Source organism: Homalodisca vitripennis, chromosome 5 (genome assembly GCF_021130785.1).
Source record: "Homalodisca vitripennis isolate AUS2020 chromosome 5, UT_GWSS_2.1, whole genome shotgun sequence".
In the NCBI taxonomy this organism is placed as follows: domain Eukaryota; kingdom Metazoa; phylum Arthropoda; class Insecta; order Hemiptera; family Cicadellidae; genus Homalodisca; species Homalodisca vitripennis.
The window spans coordinates 52,520,327-52,543,678 of NC_060211.1; the positions used below are offsets into that span (position 1 = coordinate 52,520,327).

Genomic DNA, 23,352 nt, shown 5'->3' on the forward strand with positions numbered 1-23,352 from the left:
TTGGTTAATAGGTCAACACCGACTGAAGATGAATTGAAGGTTCGTGTGATGAAGAAATTTCAAGATACTTTAGAAGAAGGAGAAAAAATCACACAGAAAAAACAGGAAAAGTATGCTTTTTTATTTGTACAATGCTCTATATAAGTTAAATCATATTGCATATGGGTTTAATTTGTATGTTTCGGCAACACATTTCTGTATCAAATCTTACTTGAAATGGAGATCTTAACAATAATTAGCTAAAAAATGTTACATACATTTAACATAAGACAAAATAAATTAATACACTAAGAATTCAGGTATTGTCTCACTTTTGGATATAAATTGAATCTTGTGGTTACATAAATAATTACACATATTAGTCTTTATTGTACTTCACATTAATAATTCTTAAGTATAATTTAAATTAGTATGTTATTATTAAAATGTGTTTGATATCTTTCCACATATGCATGCCTCATTGTACAGCTAGAGTTAACTGGCGAAACAGTTTCCTATCGTCCAGGTGATAGATGTGGTCATGTTGATTTAATAAAGAAAAAACTAGTGGTAATATCAGGCTGTTGGTGTCATATCGAGAATAATCAAGATGTTTTTAGGTTTTAACCATTCATCTTAGTTCTCAATACCAACTTTCCTGTAAAGTTCTTCTTTGGCTACAAATTTATCTCCCTTCCAACATTGCTTATGTTGAGTGTTTAGACATGATGATGCTAATATGATTTTTACTTTCAGGTGTAGAACAGTACTCATGTCTATTTTTTTAAATCACTGTTTTTGTTCCTTTATCTAGAACTTCTGCTATGTTAAATCAAATTTAACTTTTGACTTTTAGTGATAGCATTTATATTATGGTTTGATGCAGTGCATTCTAAGAGTTTTGTCACAAACCAGGCATGCCTCAAGACTCTGCTTTGAACATTTTTTTGTTTTTAATTATTAGTTAAAGTTTGTGTTATATTACTGTGACATATGTCTTTGATGAGCCATTTGATAATAATATTAATTTAAATAATTTTACTGTTAGCATTGTGTGGCAACAAAGCTTCTACTAATACATATCTGCTTTAGTAGCTTTTCAATGAACGTTTGATAGAAGTTCATATATTGTTCATATATCTTTTACTATCTCAGGACCGATTGAAGTCTATTTTGAACAACAAAGGTATAGAATGAAGCTGTGGTAGTTTAAACTTCCAGCAATCTTTCCAACCGCTGACAAAACTGACCAGATATTTCTGACGAAACTTACTATCCTTGTCCAAAGTCCTCAGCTAGCATAGGACATTGAAAAAGCGAATTTTCCTCAGTTTGTCTCACTTATTGCATAACCTAAAAATGGAATAGTCCTAAAAATAACCACTTACTGGAAATGTTTCCTCAGTTATCCATACTATATGATCAGACATATTATCCGAGAAGATGAGCATGGTCGTGCAGAGAAGGTCAGATGCTACCCTATGGGAGGGTGAATGTAGAACAAGCTCACTCATCTGTAAGCCTGGCAGCACTCTCCATCTTCTAGCATGTTGAGGTACACCCAGTCCGCAATATCTCTAAAGCTTGCACACTTGCAAATTCCACAGAATGGTTGAGGTACAAAGTCATGTTTAATGCTGAGTTTAAGTTTATAAATCTTCAACAACCTCAGTTCCCACAATCCCCTTCATGACATGGAACCCAACAAACAATAACGTTATTGATTCTAACGAGAAATCGAGCTGATAACAATCCTAGACAAGTTTTGAGCTGAACACTTAGGAGTCCAATGCCTTGACTCCAATGCTCAAAGGTGCCTGACTATCAATGAATATATTGATTGGCTTGCTCATTTATTACAAAGATTCTAAAAAACACACACCATGATGGCAGTAACCTCTGTCTTGAAAACAATAGAGCAGCCACCATAGGGACCGCCGCTTCTGCACTGGCTCACCCTCACAATTCGGAGCTCAGTGCCTCTTTTTATCTCAGAGCCATCAATAAACCATCTAGGCTCAGTTGGTAGAAGGGGTTTGCTACTCTTGACCAAGCTTTTCTAGAAGGTACGTCTGACAATGATCTGTGAAAAATTATTTTGGGAATATAGCCAAAGATAATTTGCAACAAGTTATCACACTGCATCATCATGTTAGTTTTAAAATTTGAGACTGGAGTTAATTGGAAAATAAATTAATATAATTTGGAAAAAAGTATTTATTTTCATAAGCTTGTTAGAATTGATATACTACTTTTTCAGCTCAATTCACTTTATAATTCATAAATACAAGGTGAAGTGGGATGGAAACACTAATATACAGCAATACAACAAAATCACTGGGTAGAACATTTAACACAAAATTACATTTAGTGCAAAAAGTGAACTTGTGATAGTTACATTCAGTAGGAACGAAAGTATCCCTCAATGTAGATAATATTTTCTATTTAAAAATAACCACTGCAAACAATACAAATACTTGCTTACTTTATGAATATTGTGATTTGAGTAAAATTCATAATATATTTGTCCTGTCCACATTTGTGTACATCTATTGTTAATGTATGTCTAATTTATTTAATGTACAAAAAGATATTATAAATAGGAATAGTTATTTATCTTGTTTATTTGATTTGATATTTGTAGTTATGAAAAATGGGTGATTTTATTTTATTTATTTTTGTTAAAGTTTTGTTTTATTTGCAATGATCACATTAAAAAATATATATTATACAGAAGTATGTATAAGTGTTGACGGAGGATACCCTTGTAATATGTATAAAGATATTACACATTTAGTAAGTATCTAACACCAACACTTATAATAATACTCAATCTAGTCCTGATATAATTTAAGATTTCTGAATACATACATTTAAAATTTTAAAATAAAAGTTTTCTTTACGCATTTCTTTAATGTTTCATCCTTTTTTTCAGTTTTTCTTGTTATGCAACTATAATATACTAAATTGTACAAATATATAAAATTATGTGTTGTTACCTACATGTAAAAAAGAAATTGTAGTCGACTCATTTTCTTGTGTTTCTAATACATTTCATACATCATACATACATACATCAGAGAACAATTTATATGTTTCAGGTATATTTTTCATTTGAGTGATCTGTTCTTATTTTTTTATTTTGTTTTCAATAGTCCATGGTTAATTTTCTTTTGCAAAACTGCTTGTATATTGTGTAGGTATTTTTTTTTTCCTTTATTACATGAACATAAAGTACAGTAATAGTGTCATACAAAATTCAAAATGTCATACAAGTAAAAATGGTCACATATTTTATGTCATTCAATATTAGTGCAGTTCTTTCTCAGCTTGGCGTTGTCAGGAACTCTTCAAGGGTGTATATTGGTCTTTTCACTAGGTAGTCTTGAAGTCCTTTCTTGAGTCGATTTCCTGATAGGTTTCTGGTGTTTTCTGGGAGCATATTTTTGAGTTTTCTACCAATGTATGATGGTTTTTTACCAAAAAGAGCAGTGCGGTGTTGAGGCAATATGTATCTGGAAGCATTACGGGTATGGTAGGTGTAGATGTCACTGTTGGTTTGGAGGTTTAGTCTGTCAACATGTATGATTGTTTCAAGTATGTAGAGAGCCGTTACTGTTAGTATACCCAGAGACTTGAAGGCTTGTCGGCAGCTTTGAAGTGGTTCCAGTCCAGCTAGAGTCCTAACTGCTTTCTTTTGTAAGATGAGTATTCTATTAAGGTTTCCAGCAGAGCTGCCCCAGACAACCAGGCCATATCTGATATGTGATTCCACCAAAGTGTAATAGGCAGTTTTTGCAGCTTCTAAAGTTCCAATCCATTTGATTCGTTTTACTACATAGAGTCCTGTGCTCATTTTTTTGCAGGTGTTATTTACTTGTTCTGTCCATGAAAGCTTGTTATCTATTGTGATACCCAAAAACTTGACCTGATTACCTACTGATATATTGGGTAGACTTGGTGTTTGGTCTTTTTTCCTACTGAAATGCACTTGAGTTGTTTTGTCGGGGTTTAGTGCTAGGTCATTGACTTTGCTATACACAAGAGCATTTTGCAGTGATGTTAAAGAGTTAACATAAAGTTTTTCTGCTGAGTCATCTTTTATTAAAAGGGTTGTGTCATCCGCATACATTAGACAGTGAGTGCTGTTGTTTTGGAGAAATGACGGAAAGTCGTTAGTAAACAGGATGAACAATATAGGGCCTAGCACAGATCCCTGAGGAACTCCTCTGGTAATTGGTTGCAGATTAGATCTGACTGTGCTTGTGACACCGGATGTGGTAGATTGTAACTCCACAACTTGAGATCTTCCATTTAGATAGCTTACAAACCATTTGTTTGAAATGTCTCTAATTCCCAGGGTTAAAAGTTTTTTTGAGATCAGACTGTGCCCCAAGCAGTCAAAAGCCTTGCTATAATCTAAAAATAGAGCTGTAACATATTTTTCATTATCGATATCATACTGTCTATGATGGTCTCAACAAGGCTAATGGTAGCAGAGGTTGTTGACTTCTGTTTCTGAAATCCGTGTTGGCAGTCTGTGAGTAGGATATGGTGTTTGAGATGTTTCATTAGTCTTGTCAGAATTAATTTCTCAATGATTTTTGAAAATGTAGAAATCAGTGATAATGGGTCTGTAATTTTCAGGTTCTGATGGTGATCCTTTTTTATATTTAGGGTATACTTTAGAAACCTTCAGTCCAGATGGAAAATGACCTTCAGCAAATGACTGGTTTATAATTGCTGTGAGAGGTATGACTAATTCTTCAGCACAATGTTTAACTATTTTCGGTGAGTACTCGTCTATGCCACTGGATGATTTATTTCTTAGACTGCAGATTATAGATTTTACCTCATTTATAGTTGTGGGAGTCAAATGAAATGGTTGTGTTATAGGAGAAACGGTGAGAGCTTGTTCTTCTTGTAGTCCGTTATCTCTCTGTTGTTGATTATTCTTCTTTAGAGTAATTTCTGCTATCTGGGCAAAGTATGTATTTAGATATTCAGCTACTTCCACTGGGTTGTCTATAGTTTTATTGTTAATGTTAAGTTTAAGACAGAATTGGCTGGGTTGTCTTGATTGTTTCTCTGAATTGATTAGGTTCCACAATGCTTTAGACTTATTATTAGATGTTTCTATAAGCTGAGCATTTGCATTTTGTTGTAGGCTCCGTAGTTTTTGGTCATACAATTTTTTCCTGCTCACCATTGTAACTTTGTCTTGTACACTTCCTGTAGCTTCATGTTTTTTTAGGGCATTTAAATAGGAGGATTTTAAGTCAGCTGTTTCCTTGTCATAATAATTTCTTGGTCTCCTTTTATTCTTTTTCTTGGTCTTTCTTTGTGGACAGGAAATGTCTAAGGCTATCTGTAATATTTCTTGAAATGTGGTAAAAGCTGTTTCCGTATCCACAGCATGATATATAGCATCCCAGTTTTTGATCGAGAGCAAGGACTTGAGAGTATCGAGGTTTTTTCTGATCAGTTGTCGTATAAGGGTTTGTGTCAAGTTTTTATCTGTGTGGCAGCCAAGCTTGCACATTTGAGCCGTATGGTCTGACAGACCAGACTGTATAACTGTTGCAGTAATGTCTGGGTCAATAAAATTAGTGCAAACACAGTCAATAGATGTTGATGTCTGAGATATAATACGGGTTGGAGGGAGAGGTAATCTTCTCATATTATGTGTAGCTAGTTCAGTGTTAAAAATCAGGTTCTCTGGGATGTTTTCTTTTAGATTGTCAATATTTATATCCCCAATAAGTTTAAATAATTTATTGTGAGCTTGATTATGATCCAGGATGTGTGACAATATGTCCACACTAGTTCTTGTGTTTCCTCCAGGTGGTCGATATACTCCAAGTATGTGAAAGTGTTTTCCTTGAGCTTTAATGCGAACCATAGCTGCCTCTAGTAGAAGTTCTACTAAGGTATTGTAACCTTAGGTTGTCAATGCTGTTTTGTGCCTCACCATGTTTCTGATATCAGGTCTGAAGAGGAGATACTAAGTCCCGATGACCAGAAGGTGTCAACTATGACAGGAGATAGCTCATCAGTCACACCGTGGGTGACTCTCAGTGCCATAGAGATACCTGATCACAGCTTTATATCAATCTATCCTTCATCAGGTGAGTGAGCATTTGGTAATGACTCTACTTTAAAGACAATCTCTAACAGTTGATCCTGTTCTTATTCCACTACTATTAAAACATCCAGATCTCTGGATATATATCTCCCAATGATCAAATGTTGGAGCAACAGGTTTTATGGGATTAATAATAGATCAAAATTTAACCTAAAGTTACCAGTGGACTTTAATTGTGGACTCCGTTGTTCAAAGAACATCTGATGGCCTGTTTACATCGAGAAGGACAGTGACTATCTATGATTTATATTCCCTTAAGTATATTTATTTTGCATACGCTTTAAAAAAATACTTAGTATAGAAAAAGATCAATAAGAACAATGCTAAATATAAAAGCACATGATTCAGATCAGATTTTGTAGCCTGAAATCTAAACTGTATTTGCAATGAATATATTATAATGTTATAACAAAGTGATTTTCAGTTTTTATGTGTGCTGATTTCTTATATTTTATACATAATTAACCACCCTGGGCTGACATTGGTGAAGTTTAAAGTTCTGTGATAAGTATTAAATATTCATTAAGACAAGAAACATTATTCTCTCTCTATTAATTAGCATTAAATTTAATCACTAAAAAGTACTTACTTCTAGACTGGCAAAAGCACATGTGTTTGTTAAAATTGTATATTTATTGAAGCACTATTAAAACTGAACGTTTTCATAAACCATTATTAATCTGAGTGCTTAATCACATAATTTGGCACAATAAACACAAAGTGGACATTGTTTAACCATTTTCTCTTTTAATGAGAAATATTGATTAACAGGAAAGAGACACATATCTGACATTAGCAGTAACCAGTATATTCATGCTGTCTGACAGTAGTAACTCTATTGTTGGCAGTTTATCTTATTGTTGACTTAGCTGACTGGACACTTGAATAGAGCTGGAAGAACAGCTCAAGGCCAGCTGCTATAGCCCAATATTATTATATCTTCAACTGTTGTACCCAATAGTAATAAATGATTGACTGATTAGGTAAACTGTATTGAATATTAAGACAGATTTTAGACATAACTTATACCATAATTACGAGGGTCGTCCAGAAAGTAAAGAACGTTTTGTTATAAGTCAATAAAAACAAAAGATAAGAGCATGAAAATTTATTTATAAATACTTATAAACTTACTCTATTTTTCTACGAAATCGCCGGAACTGTCAAGGCACTTGTTGTAGCGTGGCACCAGTTTTTCTATACCGACGTTATACTGTTCTGCCGCCAAGGAATGAAGCCACGTTTTTACTCCTTCTTTGAGGTCTTCGTCACCCAAAAAGTTTTTTTCCGCCTAAAAACACTTTCAACTTTGGAAACAAGTGATAGTCACTCGGAGCCAGATCTGGACTATACGGAGGGTGTCCGAAGATTTGCCATTTGAAAGAATTGAGTTCTGCTTTGGTTCGTGCACTGCAATGAGGCCGAGCATTGTCGTGGATCAGCACCACTTTCGACGACAGCATTCCGCGTCGTTTGTTCTGAATAGCGCGGCGAAGCCGATGCAAGGTCTCGATGTAGGCCTTGAGTTGATTGTTTCGCCTCTCGGCATGAACTCCACATGGATTAGGCCTTTTCGGTCCCAAAAAAAACTGTTGCCATCAATTTCCTGGTGTTCAAATTTGGTTTTTCTTTCCTGTTTTTTGTTGGTGAATTCGAGTGATGCCATTCCATTGACTGGAGCTTTGTCACCGTAAACTGCCTTAATTTGCCTATAAATTTCAATAGGTCGAACATTCTGTGCATTCAGAAACCGTATCACACTACGCAGTTCACACTTGGCGGGATTTTCAATTAACGCCGCCATTTTAAACTTTCACAGGAGACGCAAACGTGACCTCACGGTACCGCTACTCAGCTCACACTGAGGCAGAAGGTGTGGCTAACGAACAAGCTATCTACCGCGGTGGTGGGTGAACTGCGCCGCCCGTGATGCGCAATCGTTCTTTACTTTCTGGACGACCCTCGTATTAAAGACTAAAATAAAATGTTTTTATACTGAAAATAAGTTATGTTTTAATTTTAATAACAATAAATAAATTATAAGGATTACTGTTTAAAAATGTGTAATTATTGGGAATTTCACTATAGTGTGATACTGATTAAACTATTAATTTTACTGTTCATAATGAGGAATAAAAAACAGTTTCCATGTGGAAAGTGTACTATAAATGTTGGAAAATATAAAGCAATTTTATGCAAAGGGAGATGCTGTAAATGGTATCACTCACAGTGAACCTCACTGACCAATGATGAATTAAAAGGAATATATAAAGGCAATGTAAAATGGACATGTGATTCCTGCATGTCTTATGATGTTACTTTGGGAATAGAACAAGAAAATGAAGAATTAAATGCTGAGATAAGCCAAGAGCTTGAAACTCAAAATGGAATTATAAAATCTCTAAATGATGATCTCAATCAAGCAAATGAGGAGATATGAGAATTGAAAATGCATAAGGCACAACTTGAAACTTTAGTCTTAAAAAAGAGGAAACCATAATAATTAATGTTAGAGAAAAAAATTAACAAACTCAATTCAGTAATTAAGAAACCTGTCTGGCCATTAATAAAAGGCAAGAAAGATAAACAATTAAGTAACACACTCTACACCAAATTTACAAAGTAAAAAAGGAAAAATTCAAACACATAGCCTTCTGAAACATCAAACAGTGCATGAAGATGTTGATATAAACAATCACTATGAAGTTCTTGAGGATGTTGACGACAATGTTGATGAGGATTCGGCTGACGAAGTAGAAGAAAAAATTAACACTGCTCATTCTGTTGCTAAATCTACTGATAAAAGAAATTTACTCATCTGTGCTGATAGCCATGGTCGTGATTTAGCATGGCATCTGAATGCAGTGCAGGGAACACATGAGGCAGTAGGTTTTGTAAGACCTGGTGGACTTACTGAAGATATACTTAAAGTAATAAATGTAAAAGAAGATAACCTTAGTAAAAGTGACACTTTAGTTGTGGTTTGCGGAAGTAATGATGTGGCAAAAAATGAAGCGGACAACTTTCTTGAGATTTTACATAAAATGAAACAAAGGACAATAATGTGGTTTTAGTAGACCTACCTATTAGATACGACTTGGCAAATTGGTCTTGCGTCAACAAGGAAGTGGTAAAAACCAATAAGCGTCTTAAGGAACTCAGTGAACAGTTCAGCAATGTTTCGTTGGTTAGGGCAAGTGATGCGGTGAGACAGTTACATACACGACACGGACAATACCTTAACCACAAGGGTAAGAGATGGTTGTCTAATATGATAGCTGAGACAGTAGCATCTTCACAGATGGGTATAAGACGCTCTCAGGGACCGAAGGAAGACCAGCGGCCTGCTCCAGGAACCGAATATCTGTTGGAAAACTACAGCCTTCTGGAAACAACTGTCAATATATAACATCAACTGATTTCATGAGCACTAGTACACCTACTTTAAGTAATGATAGTTTTACGAGGGGGTACCCAAAAGTAACCGGAATTGTATTGCTGGCAGCCGGCAGCGTGTAGTACACATTCCTGCCGCTAGGCATGTGTCGCGCAACCCATTGCGAGCTCAGTGACACCAGTTCCGTTGTCCTAGTGCATTCTGTTCGTTCGTAGTGACTGTTTTCGCTAACCCTGTTTTGTTCTTGTTTCGTTTTTTGTCATGGCAAGTTTAAGTGAACAACGTGCAGCTGTGAAATTTTGTTTTTTACTTGGTAAAAATGCTGCAGAAACTATTTTAATGTTGAATACAGCTTACAGAGATGATGCTATGGGGAAAACTCAGGTCTACGAGTGGTTCGCTCGATTTAAAAATGGCGACATGTCGATTGAAGACAAACCTCGTTCTGCACGTCCATCAACCTCTCGAACGGACGAAAATGTTGAGAAAATTCGTGAACTTGTGCTCACCGACCGTCGACAGACAATTGAGGAACTATCAGAGAGTAGTGGGTTAACTTGGAGCTCGGTTCAGCGAATTTTAACAGGAGATTTAGGACTGAAAAGGGTTGCTGCCAAATTTGTTCCTCGACTTCTGACTGACCATCAAAAGGCACATCGAGTTGAAACTTGCCGCCTTCTGAAAGAACATCTCGAAAATGATCCCGATTTTCTGGAAAAGGTAATTACTGGTGATGAGTCATGGTGCTATGGTTATGACCCAGAAACGAAGCAACAGTCAAGCCAATGGAAGTCGCCATCTTCACCTCGTCCAAAAAAATGTCGGCAAGTCAAATCAAACATCAAAACCATGTTGATTTGCTTTTTTGATGCTAAAGGCATTGTTCATTCTGAGTTTGTTCCTCCAGGTCAGACTGTCAACCAAACATTTTATTTGGAGATTTTAAGAAGATTGCGCAACAGTGTTCGCCAGAAAAGACCCGATTTGTGGCAGACTGGAGACTGGTTCTTCCACCACGACAACGCACCGGCACACACAGCCATCTCAGTTAGGCAGTTTTTAGCCAAAAACGGCATGGTTCCGCTGCCCCACGCACCTTACTCGCCTGACCTCGCTCCATGCGACTTTTTTTTATTTCCACACCTGAAAAGAGGCTTGAAAGGTCAACGATTTGACAGCGTTGAAGAGGTTAAGAAAAAAACGAAGCTCGAGCTTGCAGCCATTTCTAAAGATGACTACAAAAAATGTTTTGATCAATGGAAATACCGTTGGGACAAGTGTATTAGTTGTAATGGAGATTATTTTGAAGGAGATAAGGTCGTATTGTAAAAAATTTGATAATATATAATTTTTATAAAATAATTCCGGTTTTTTTTGGGTACCCCCTCGTAGAATCTTGTCAGGAAATGTAAATAAGATCATTGGTCAAACTAATTATATTAAGAACAAGAAAGATTATGTAAAGCTGAAAAATGGTTCTGAAAAGTCAAATTTCACAATTTACCATCAAAATTGCCAATGCCTCTCTAATAAAATAAGTATTTTGGAAAATATTTCAATTGAATTAAATTTAGATTTTTTTATGTCTTACTGAACACTTGATGGAATATAATGAGATATGTACATACTCAATCAATGACTTAAAATATGTAACCAGTTATTGCCGAACTTATAAGATCCACGGAGGTACAGTAATTTTTTCTAGGTATGATCCAACTCGTCTTAAAATAATGGATGACATCAATGGGCTCTCTATGGAGCTAGATTGTGAAATTGCATGTGTTGAAATTTTGGAAGTTGAGCTTGTATTAGTAACTGTATATCGTAGTTGTAATGGTAATATTGAAATTTTCTTTGACATCATGGAGAAAGTATTAAGTTACATAAATCGTTTAAATAAGCAATGTGTTATATGTGGTGATTTTAACATGAATTTTCTGGGCATGAATGATAAAAATGCAGTAAATCTCTGTTGTATGTATGGAATAAAAGGAACAGTTTTTGAGCCTACTAGAGGTCTCAGGTACCTGGATAATATTTTTACTTCTCTTGATAATAATTATACAATGATTGTAGTTAATAAGCATGTCAGTGATCACCTTGCACAAGTTTTTACATATTATTCTTTTGAGGTTGATCTTGAAAGTAATTTTTGTAATAAGAGTTCTAAAACTATAACTAAAATAACTGAAGCAGGCATTAGAGAATTTAAATATTATTTATTGAAAGAAAATTGGAAGGAAGTATTTATGACAGACGATGTTATTGTTGGCTTTAGTATATTTGCACATATTCTAAAATATTACTTTGATATATGCTTTGTAAGTATTGTAAAAAATAAAACAACAAAAAATAAAAAAAAAAAAAACATAGGAAGTGTCATTGGTACAATTCTAAACTTCAAAGAATCAAAGATAGATTAGATATTCTTACCGTTAAAAAAAAAAAAAACGAATATTGCATGGTACAAAAATGAATATAATAACTTGAAAAACATGTACAGGAGTAAAATTAAAGAGGCAAAAAAGCATGCAAATACTAGTTTAATAAATAATGCCAAAAATAAAACAAGGGCATTGTGGAGTATTGTAAATAGAAATAAAAAGTGTACTACAAAGGAAAGTGTAAATAATTATTTTAAGCCTGATGATTTTAATGAATTTTTTATAAATGTTGCCAAAGAATGTGTAAATGTGAATCATAATAATTATAGTTTTAAGTATTATTTAAGTCAGAAAATTGTGCCTCATGATACAAGCTGTTTTATTTTTAGAGAGATAACAGAGAGTGATATTTTAGATATAATAAAACAATTAGCTCCTAAAAATAGCATGAATCATTTTGGTTTGACGAATTGTTTAGTTAAACAAACAATAACTTATTTTGTAACACCATTGACTGTTTTAATTAATAATTGTTTAAATTTAGCAATATTTCCTGATGTTTTAAAAATCACCAAAGTTCATCCTATTTTTAAAAAAGGTAAAAGGAATGAAATAGGAAATTACAGACCCGTTGCTATTGTGCCGGTTTTGTCTAAGGTCATGGAAGTAGTCATATGTAAACAGTGTTATTACAATTTTTAGAAATGGAACATCTGCTTTGTAGAGAACAATTTGGATTCCGAAAAGGGTTATCAACAGCTCAAGCTGTTATTTCTTTAGTTGATATGGTTCTAGACTGTTATGAAAAGAAAGACTTTGCTGCTATAACTTTCTGTGACCTTAGCAAAGCTTTTGATCGAGTGTATCATAACATTTTGATTAAAAAATTAGAACATTATAATATTAAGGGGATAGCTTTAGATGTACTTAGCTCTTACTTAAAAAATAGATCTCAATATGCAGTAGTAGAAAAAGATATATCTCTGTGTAAACCAATAACCTGTAGAGTCCCACAGGGCTCTGTTCTGGGGCCTTTGCTGTTTTTAATTGCAGTGAATGATTTGAGTGTAAATGTACCTGCGAATATTGTTTTATATACTGATGATACCACTATAGTAACTACAAATAAAGATTATAACAAACTCTTAGAAGACTCAAATTGAATATTAATCTTGTAGAGAACTGGCTCACTGCCAACAACTTGATTCTAAATAGTGATAAGACAACTACTGTAATATTTAGCCTCAGAGAAGATCCTATTGGGACACAAGAAGATATATTATTTCCGAAATTTTTAGGTTTGACTTTTGATCCTAATTTAAATTGGTATCAGCAAATTGTAGGGGTTAAAAGTAAACTAAGTAAAACTGTGTTTGCAATTAAACGTTTATGTGGTGAACTTGAGGAGAAAGCTCTTATACAATCTTATTTCGGACTTTTTCTGTCACTTAAATTATGGTTTGATTGTTTGGGGCTCTTCTCCTTACGCAAATGAAGTATTCATAATACAAAAAAAAGTTGTCGGAATATTGTCAGGAGTCAATAAATATCATAGTTGCAGAGAACTTTTTAAACGTTTTAAAATTTTGACATTATTTTCTTTATATATACAACAATGCCTAAATTACCTCCAAGCTAATTTAGATAAAGTAAACCTAAGGAAAAATGTTCACAATTTATTATGAAACAAGAAGTTGTAACAATATCAACTTACCTCAAACTAGACTAGCTAAAACCGACAAAAGCCCAATGATGATGGCTATTCGACTACACAATAAGTTACAATTAGATATAATGATGTTAAGTGATATGGAATTTAAAGATAAACTAAAATATTTTCTATGTAGAAGATCATTCTATTCAGTGGAAGAGTACATCTCAACAGTGTGGACGAAACAAGACTTTTAGAATGTTTATTGTATTACAAAAGTTGTAACATTTGAATTTAAAGCAAAACTAAATTATTTTCTATGTAGAAGATCATTCTATTCAGTGGAAGAGTACATCTCAACAATGTGGACGAAACAAGACTTTTAGAATGCTCATTGTATTACAAAAGTTGTAACATTGTATTGACGTGCCAATGTATTTGTGTGGAATATTTTCTGGCAGAATAAAATTCTTATTCTTATTCTAATGTGCGACTTTTGTATAAAATGTGAGTCAAGCATTAGTGTTAAACAAGACATTCTTATAACATCAGAACTAGGCACAATATTAGCATTACTTCACATCAGTTAGAAATATTATAAAATGATCCCATACATGGGTGCCAAATTCCTCATGATTCTATATTTATAAATTAGACAACTTTTAAACGTTGAAGTGTTTGGAAGAGAGCAAATGGATACTTGTTGGCGACACCACCTTACAGCCTATATAAACTCAATCAACTCTAAATTGTGTTTTATAATCTGATTCAGAATACCAGTAATCAACTTTAAATTAATTAGAAGTATTAACTCCCATGTTCATAGATTAGAGCTTAGTAGGAAAATTATTTACAGTATTGCTTAGCAGCATTCTTGTGACATGTTTTGTTGAATCAAGATTTTTATTATTACAAAGTGGGAATACGCCACACCATATATGTAATGTATCAAGCTTTGCTGAGATTCAGTGTAATATTCCAAGTCATAGCTCATTATTGACACAGGCAATCATACGGAAAAGAAATTTTTCACTTCTCCAGCAAACAAAATGAAGATTGTGTCACTCTAATGAGTGATAGGCTTCAACGATGCTCAGCCAAATTCCATGGTTGGATATGCACCATCACAGAACTCATTCTTGTGTATATATAATGAAATTTCATGCATAATTTCAAGTTAACAGATGAATTCATTCTCAAGATATCTTTCCACATGATACATTCACATTTTTGGTAATTAAGTTGGGTTTCATAGCAGTGTTTAAATAATAAAAGACTATACATTAAGTTATCATTAAAAGATGAATGTGTTGGGATAGTCAGGCTGCATGTGTTAATATGTCACATGTTAAAATTACTTATTCGTAGTGAGTTTGTTTACAAATTTACTTATTCAGCATTTTTCTCGTTGCCATCATGGTTACCTATAAGACCAGTGTAAAAATATTGGCTGATGCTCAGCCAAATCCCATGGAGTGACGTGCACCATAACCTAACTCAGTGTTTCTCATATATGAAGGCTCATGCACAATTTAAAGTCTATAGGTCAGTTGCTGTCTAGATATCTTACGGACAGACAGAAAGACAGACGGAAATGAAATTTTTCCAGCCCCTTGAGTGATAAGCTTTGCTAACGCTTAGCCAATTATACTTTTGTTGGAATAAAAAGAGAAAATACAATTAGACTTTTGCAGTCTATAGTCAAACTGAGTTAGAATCAGATGATAATTCACGTACATGAGTGTGTCATTATGTCAGCTGTTGTCTTTGATGTTGGCAGGTCATGTGTGTTAACAAATATAAAATTGTGTTTGAACTTATCATATTTTATTTTGATTGACATATAACATTATTTGTTTTATCCTTCATATAGGATTAAATACAGTATATGTTTGTAATAAACCTAATACTATGGTGTACGTTAGTTTGATCTGTAAGAAAAACTTTGTAATCTTTTTCCAATATTGTGGAAACAATATGTTGTGAAAATATAAAACAAATTTTAAATATGTTAATGATATCAAATTTGTATCGCATAGAAAGAATTTTATCCAACAGTTCTGCCTTCTGTAGAAAGTCCTTTAAAACTTCTTGTACAAAACAAAAAGGCAAGTATAAGATTATTATATGGTTGAATCACTCAATAATTATTAACATTGTAAAAAATCAAAGATTTAGTTTTTCTAGAAATATTTTTGGAATATATTTTTATGAAGTGTATACTTTTTCAGTATTTAAATAATGGATTACAGAAAATGTTGAGTTTTTTTTAACAAAAAGAGGGTTTAGATGTGTTTTTATATCTTTAAAATATACCATTTCACATAATGATACAGACAACCTTATTCTGGATAGAGCAGTAGTTAATGCCGGGGCCATAATAAGTACCTGTCAAGGATGAACATGTCTCTCCGGATGTTGTCTGTAGACAATAGACAATCTGCTGCTAAATAGTAATGTTCATCACTGTTCACTCACATTTTTAGCCTCCTCAAATTCTTATTTGTGGTTATTATAGAACATATCTCTGAATAGACTTATTAAAATATCACCTGCCCAAATCTCTAGATTATTGAAATGTTGTAAATTACAGTAATACTAATTTTTTTGCTGCCAGCTTTATTAGTTGTGGTATACTGAATTCTTAGAAAATACCACTAGTGACGCTTGGTTCAAATCTGGTTATGAACTTAATCACCATCTGGTTCATTATTCATTACTATTATGTAACCACTTCCTCTTTTCAATTGCTCTCTAAGCTTGTGTTTTACTTAGCATTTTAGTTATCTAATTGTAATTTAATTTTTCATAATGTTTGGTCTCTATTTTAATTCAATGAACCAGTTGTGACTGTACCAAGTTGTACCGATGTTGTTTGCAGTTCACACTGCTAAGAGTGTTGCACCGTCCATGTACACATTGGTGGTGTCTCGTCGGCCTGAAACCACGCCACAGTCATCCGAGCATGTCTCAGGTAATATAAAGGTGCAAAAGCTTTAACTTTAGAACTGGTAGTGTAATACCGTTAGAATGATAGGTGAGTTTTGAACTATGTATAAAGATTTTATGTGTACATATAAAAATAAGAATTTGTACATAAACATACATTTATTATATATATATATATATATATATATATATATATATATATATATATGTTTTTCATAAAACAGAATAAAGGGCAGTAATACAACTGGGTAAATGTTTGTATCCAAAACTTTTCCTTAGCAACTGAAAGGTTTTCAAGATTGAAGAAACAATATTTGTACTTTTACAGCTTCTAGCTTCCAACACAGACGAGAAAGGATAAAATGCAAATATGTTCTGTGTTTTATAATAAACAACAAAATCTGCTAATATACATACTTATTTTGAATAACAAAAAAGTGATATTTAAAAATATAACACTATTCACATACCAAGTTTTAATTATGAATTACTTGTTGAGGCTTTCTTTTTCCTTCCTTGCCAGTGAGTCTATGAAAATTATGTAACTTATGGAAGCTTACCTAATTTGAACCATGAGGATATAAGTCATTTTAGAGGCGAATAAGATTAAACAAGGCAGTAAAACAGTATTTTCCATGAAGCATAGATACAGCAACAAGTGAAATAACTGAATAAGCGGTGGAAAACAGCTGACAGTACAAGAGCTGTATAACATGTGTTTAATAAAGCCAGTATTTTATACAATAGAGGTTGTACAACAACAAAAATGCAGCCAATGACATTATGTGTAAGCCAAGGTCGTATGGTCTACTAACAGTTCTCGAGGTAAATTACTTAAAAGAAATTGGTCTGTGTTTGTTGTACTAGTAAATTCATAAATTAAGATTTTCACCAGTGTTAGGGTTAAACTATTAACACATTCAGTGACCTTGACTAGGTGAATTGAGCCTGATACACATATGTGTGTACCATAGTCGATGTGTTAATGAACAGAGTTACTATGGTTTGTTAAAGAGTTGAATTATATAGTATTTATAGATATCTAAAATGGGTAAAAGTAATGGATTTAGAATAGCTAATCATGATTATTCCTGAAAAGTAAAATTCCTTTGTTTAAAGTGTTGTTTTAACATCAAATGTTTGTGAAGGTAATAGGACTTTTTCCAAACATTTGCCATTACCGCAACAAAAATACAACACTACATTTTGAGATATGATTCCTTTTTCATATGGATATCTAATCTAACACATAAACTAGAAAACCATTATTAAATTTGTTTTAGAACAGATTTTATAGATTTTATGAGGAGAAATAGTGTATATTGAATAATTTTAACGGTTTTTATGTTTTAGGTAAATAAATGAGATGAAATGAGCATTTGATTGAGTGAAATTCAACAAGCAGTAACTTGTGGTTATGTTAACATTAAGTTAGCAAATTATTTTAGATATTGTAAATTATATTTTTAGGACTTGTGAGTAATGAAATGTCACAGGTAAAATTACAATCTTTAGTGATTAATTTCTGAAATAAAAAAAAATATTTTTCACTACATTTGCCATTTTTGCCAATATTTGGATCTTAATAAATTTGATTCTTCTTCAGTTACAAACAGTAATTTTGGTTTGTTTGTAAATTGTTTATTTCTAATGAACTGCCCGTTTTCAGAGTCTGATATATCTCAGGTGGAATCCTTAGCTCCAGATGCTCCAGTAGCGCCTGATCAGGAGCTCACTTCTAAGGAGCCCCATGACCCTAGGCATGTGTTTTCTATAAATCCTGTGTATGTGCTTAAAGCTTTGCGAGAATTTGTGGTCAAATTCCAAGCCATGAAGCATAGGTAAGCTGACATACTTATTGGTGATACATATTCTAATTGTACAATAACACTTTAGGTTATAGAATAATACTAAAACTATTAGTTCCAATGCTGAGCCAAAGTTGCACTTCCCCTTTAGTAATTGATAGAAATTATGGATTGAACTTACCTTGATCGTATCGAAAATGTATAATACTTGTACACACTTTTTGGAAAAAAAAACTAGCTAAACTCTGTAGCTAAGTGTTTTTTCTTGCATTAATGCCTTGTTTGTTACCTGGGAGATGGGAAATCTGAGTGTTGCAAATCGAAGAGTGGAAAGCACATTAGGTCTAGAGCCGTGGGTGGTGTACAAGAAGTAGTTATCAATCAGGAGATTAGTTGCATTTTTTTAACAAAATTTGTTTATTAACACATATCACATATCAATTTTTGTTCTCAATCTCACTTTGTCACAAATCATCATCATCGCCAATGTAAGGTGGTGTCCTAGTTCTAGACATAACTGGAGCTCACTGGTGGGGAAGGAAGAGGGGACGAAGTCCATCTCCAGACAGATTACTGACTCCGATGTCAGGGAGTACTGGGAGCAGTTCCGCACTGCTTTCCCTCCAGAGAGGGAAAAGATATGGGACTGCCTTTACATGGGCCTTCAGAAATATCACACTATACTGCAAGGTAATATTCAATATTGTTTTAATTGATCTTATACCCAGCCTAACGTGGTGAAAAGGATAGGCCGGATATTGTTGAAGCTGAAAATATAATTGCAATAATTATAAAGAACGTAAGTTAGTATAGCAATGTTCAACCATCATTGCAGTTCATTTTTTGAAGACACCAATACGTAATTATGTAAACATTATGTACTGTGTCAGAACTGTTTCCCAAGGAATTGTATAATATTTTATTGCAAACTTTTATTCTCTTTCTTAAAAGTTTAAAACTAAACTAATACACTTATTTTAATCAGTATTTGTTGTCACGTATGTAAAATGAAACACAATTCAAAAGGGTAAAAATACCAATTTATGTTAGAAAAAATAAAACATTCAGTCATATATGATATTTAAAATTCATACACTAACTTACTGAGAAGTAAAAGGTAACTATTCCACCACTACAACATGTATGAATGCACATTTGAAAGCTGACACTACAGAAGTGATATCACAGTTTCATCAAGATCATCCCTATAAAAATAATGCAGGCGAGGTCATAGTAATGGGACACAAAGTCTTTATCCCTCTACCTCTCCCGTCCCACCATCCGTAATTTGTAGGGACAATGCCGATGTCTTGGCCATATCAACACAATGCATCTTTTAGGGATCCTTTGAGGGGCACCAACCTATCCCTTTACCTAGTATCTAATGTTTCTGGTGTAGTTTCGGTTAGAGGTGTCTTTGTCTAGGTGACATTAAAATGTAAGTGATCATTTGCCCTTAACTTTTGCTAGGATCGTCGTAGAGATGTTTTGTTAATGTCACTGTGTTTCTTTTGAATTAACCTTTCAAATGTCACAGGACATGTCACAAGATAAGGGTTGAAATTAGAAAATTTAAAGTGACCCCTCTCTACCCCCTTTAAAAAAGGGGGGTTATTTTAATCTCAAAAAAATTATTTAATTAGTATGGTGAAAATTGTATATTGATATCTCAATCCGTTTGGAATACATCCAGGCATATCAGGACTTAATTAACACCCTGTATAACAAAAACAATCAGTAGTAAGACAAGTGTATAATTGTACACTGTCTTGTGCAATGTGCTTGTGTGTGGCATGTTCCTGTGAAATATAAAGAATTAGTGCTGAACAATATAAATAAAAGTTAGTTGGTCTGAAGATAACACCTGCTTTTTATGTTTGCATTCAAAATAGAGTATCTGTGGCCTTTTTATTATGATTGCACCATCAAAGATCACTGCCTAAATCCGCCCATTGTTACAATTACATGTACTGTGGATGGGGGTTGGATAAACTAGCTAGCACAGTGAGTCCATTTATGTGGGAGTGGTAAAGATGTTTGTCTATATAGGTTGTTAACTACTGTGTATGAGCATATCTGAATTTTATTTGTCATGTTTGTCCACAGAAAGACACAGAATAAACAATGAAATTGAACAACTCAAAATACAGAATTCGGAACTGAGAAGATTACTCCAGAAGTATGCTTTACCTAATAATGTAAGTTTTCTAATATATGATTTACAAAGTGTGTGTACTTAAAATATGAAATAATGTCTTACAATGGAATTTGTATACTTCCATTACAAATTAATCTATTCAGTAATAAGGCTTTAATAGGTTTTTTAATTTCAGATGAAGCCAACAAAGGGGCCACGACAAAATCTGCCCCCGCTCTCATTAAAAACTCCACCCGCCCCCGCTCCTACCCCTGCCAGACTACTTCTCACTTTCAATAATACTTCCAGATTGTAAATTGATAGTAAAGAGATATTTTGATGCAGTTTTACTTTTATTTCACACATACCTTTTATATTAATACAAGCACTAAAGATAAACTAAAACTGAATTGTTTATTAAACTTGAAGTATTGTTCTGAAGACTGTTTGTTATGTTCTTTTTTAAAGTCTAACTCCAAAAGAAATAATTATAAATATTTTAATGTATACAAATCTATCCAAGACAAAGCTCTTATTCATTCACTCATCAATAGTTCTCACACATTTTCTTCTAATATTCGACAGAAATGTTGTCAAATTTTTGCCTAACTAGATTTTCAACATCAGCAATATTAAAAGTTATATTGTTTGCAGCAACCCCATTTTTAACATCCACCCAGATTAGCTCAACACCATTAAGCTCTGGATGATAAGGAGGCAGTCTTAAATGTCATGTCCATGTTTGTTTAATATGTAGTCTTCTATATATTTTTATATGCGGGCTGTGACGTTGAATAAGATTGAGCAATTCGACTTTAAGCATGTATTCTATAAATGGGATATCTTTTGACAACAAACAAATTTATTTATGTTAGAGTTAGAGCTCTTATTAAGTTGAACATTATAATATGAGGCGTCTGCAACCGGTACACGTTTTTCTGGCAGATTTGGTATTAACTTTTCTGTTAATTGTGATAATGGACAGTTTTTTTGTGTGTTTGCCATGTTGTTAAACAGTTCTTAATAAAGCCCATTTCTCAACCTGCACGTAATATTATAAGATGGGTACCTTTATTGATGGGCGCAGTAACACCAGTGTTTGAATTGTCAAACCAACCTTTTTTTCACACACGAGAAGAGACAAAGTATGACTCACCCGTTATGTATGATTGGACGGCCTTCTGCTTGATTCTTGGTAATTTTTTTTAAACACTAATCTTTGATTGGATACGTCATGGGGTTCCATCAATATCTTTTATTGGTTTTTATTTTCTCTATTTGCAGCCCATTTGTGTAAGAATCCGCTGTATGCTAGTTCTGGACCCTGTTAAGTTCATATCAGTTTGCATTTTTGTCTGAATTTTTTTACAGTCGGAAGACATTTTTCTACCAATAAAAATTGTATACAGTATGTCCAACCACACTTATATCAAACCCATCTAGAACAGTTACACGTTTTGGGCGCTTTCTTTCTTTGTTTGGAGTTTCGAATGATGAAGGAACTTCACCTCGTACTATTTGCCTGTTTTGCACCTTTATTCTGGTTTGCGTACTTTTTGAGGCATAACTTTGGAAATCACTTCTCGCGACTGGCTTTGTTAAGTATTATTGCATTAAATAACTTTTTTTTATTGCCTAATATGAAAAGGCTACTTTTATTGAACAATAATTATGTATATATTTGTTGGGGCAATTTATACTCTATATTTTCCTTTATTTTACTAAACTGTATATACTACATTAATTCTATATCTCTTTCTGCGGCCTAGTGCCTACAATACCATTCCTTACTGGATTAAAATATTCACGTACAGTGACAGACCAATGAACCATTGTTTCACGAATCAGCTGTTTACTGTACACTCACCAACCAATCACAACGGTTGACTTATCAATTGCCCACCTTGCAAGCGTAGGCACGCTTGCTCATTATACTCTCGGTCCCGCCTGGGGCACTTATGTACTCTCTAGCCACTGCTGACCATACTTACTCTCTCCCCCATGTGTTACTATCTCATTTAAATATTAGTTTATCTCTATTTGTTGTACATTTACATTAACATTAAAGTCAGTGCTCTGGATTGGCAATCTCTACCAGAACGTCTCTGCTCCCGGACACCCGCGTCTACCGTGCTCTACAGGACTGGCCACAGTGTTATGAACTATTCGTTTGCGGTCGTATTGTGCGTGAGTGAATCCGTGAAGGACATCTTCCGTCTTCACGCCTGCCTACAAGACAGCAGCCTATTTCCACACTTACTGATCACAACCTGGCCCTCAACAACAGCAGTCTACGGTTAGGTACCTCTCATGAAAACAAAGGTAACTGTTTATTTTCTGCACTTTATTTGAATATGCCCTGTTCATAAACTCATTATGTGTAACCTAGTGAACTCTTGTTAAAATCAGTGTGTTCAGCGTCTTCACTGCCTAGTGTGAAGTGGTCCTTCTTAATCGAGCCTCTAAAATATTATCTCATGGTTCTCATAACCAAAATTCATTCTTTTCAGGCTGTTATACACTTTGTCACCCAATTTTTAAACCAAACCTGGAGGGGTAGCCATGCTAGTGATTTTGTCAAAGTGTGTGAATAAAACTATGAGTAAAACTCTGAACAAACAAGCACGAAAAGAAATAGAACAACTCAATACGTGGTGAAACAGTTCACAACAATCAGAGCACTATGTTTGTTTGGCACTGACTGTACTTCGTGCTCCAGCATAGAGTGGAAGGGGAATAGTTGCTTATGTGCATGCGCTAGCCATGGTTCACACTGGCTGGCTCCTTCAATACCTGATTCCTATGAACTTATCAGAGTGCGATTGTTTCTGAAAGTAACTGAGGGAGTTGCCAGAACACTGTTTTCTGTGGTGGTTCTATGAGTCATTTATATTAATAAAAT

General features: G+C 33.8%; 1 protein-coding gene across 1 annotated transcript in view; it reads left to right on the forward strand.

The window, feature by feature from the left end:
* Window positions 1-20,794, forward strand: part of LOC124362190 (dynein regulatory complex protein 1) — a 46,052-nt gene extending 25,258 nt beyond the window's left edge. Inside the window, exons 11-17 of the mRNA XM_046816476.1 lie at window positions 12-110; window positions 5,968-6,107; window positions 16,438-16,530; window positions 18,175-18,346; window positions 18,819-19,003; window positions 20,420-20,511; window positions 20,647-20,794. Coding sequence (XP_046672432.1) covers window positions 12-110; window positions 5,968-6,107; window positions 16,438-16,530; window positions 18,175-18,346; window positions 18,819-19,003; window positions 20,420-20,511; window positions 20,647-20,766 — 901 coding nt within the window. The 3' untranslated portion in view covers window positions 20,767-20,794. The remainder of the gene's footprint in view (window positions 1-11; window positions 111-5,967; window positions 6,108-16,437; window positions 16,531-18,174; window positions 18,347-18,818; window positions 19,004-20,419; window positions 20,512-20,646) is intronic.
* Window positions 20,795-23,352: the final 2,558 nt, after the last annotated feature.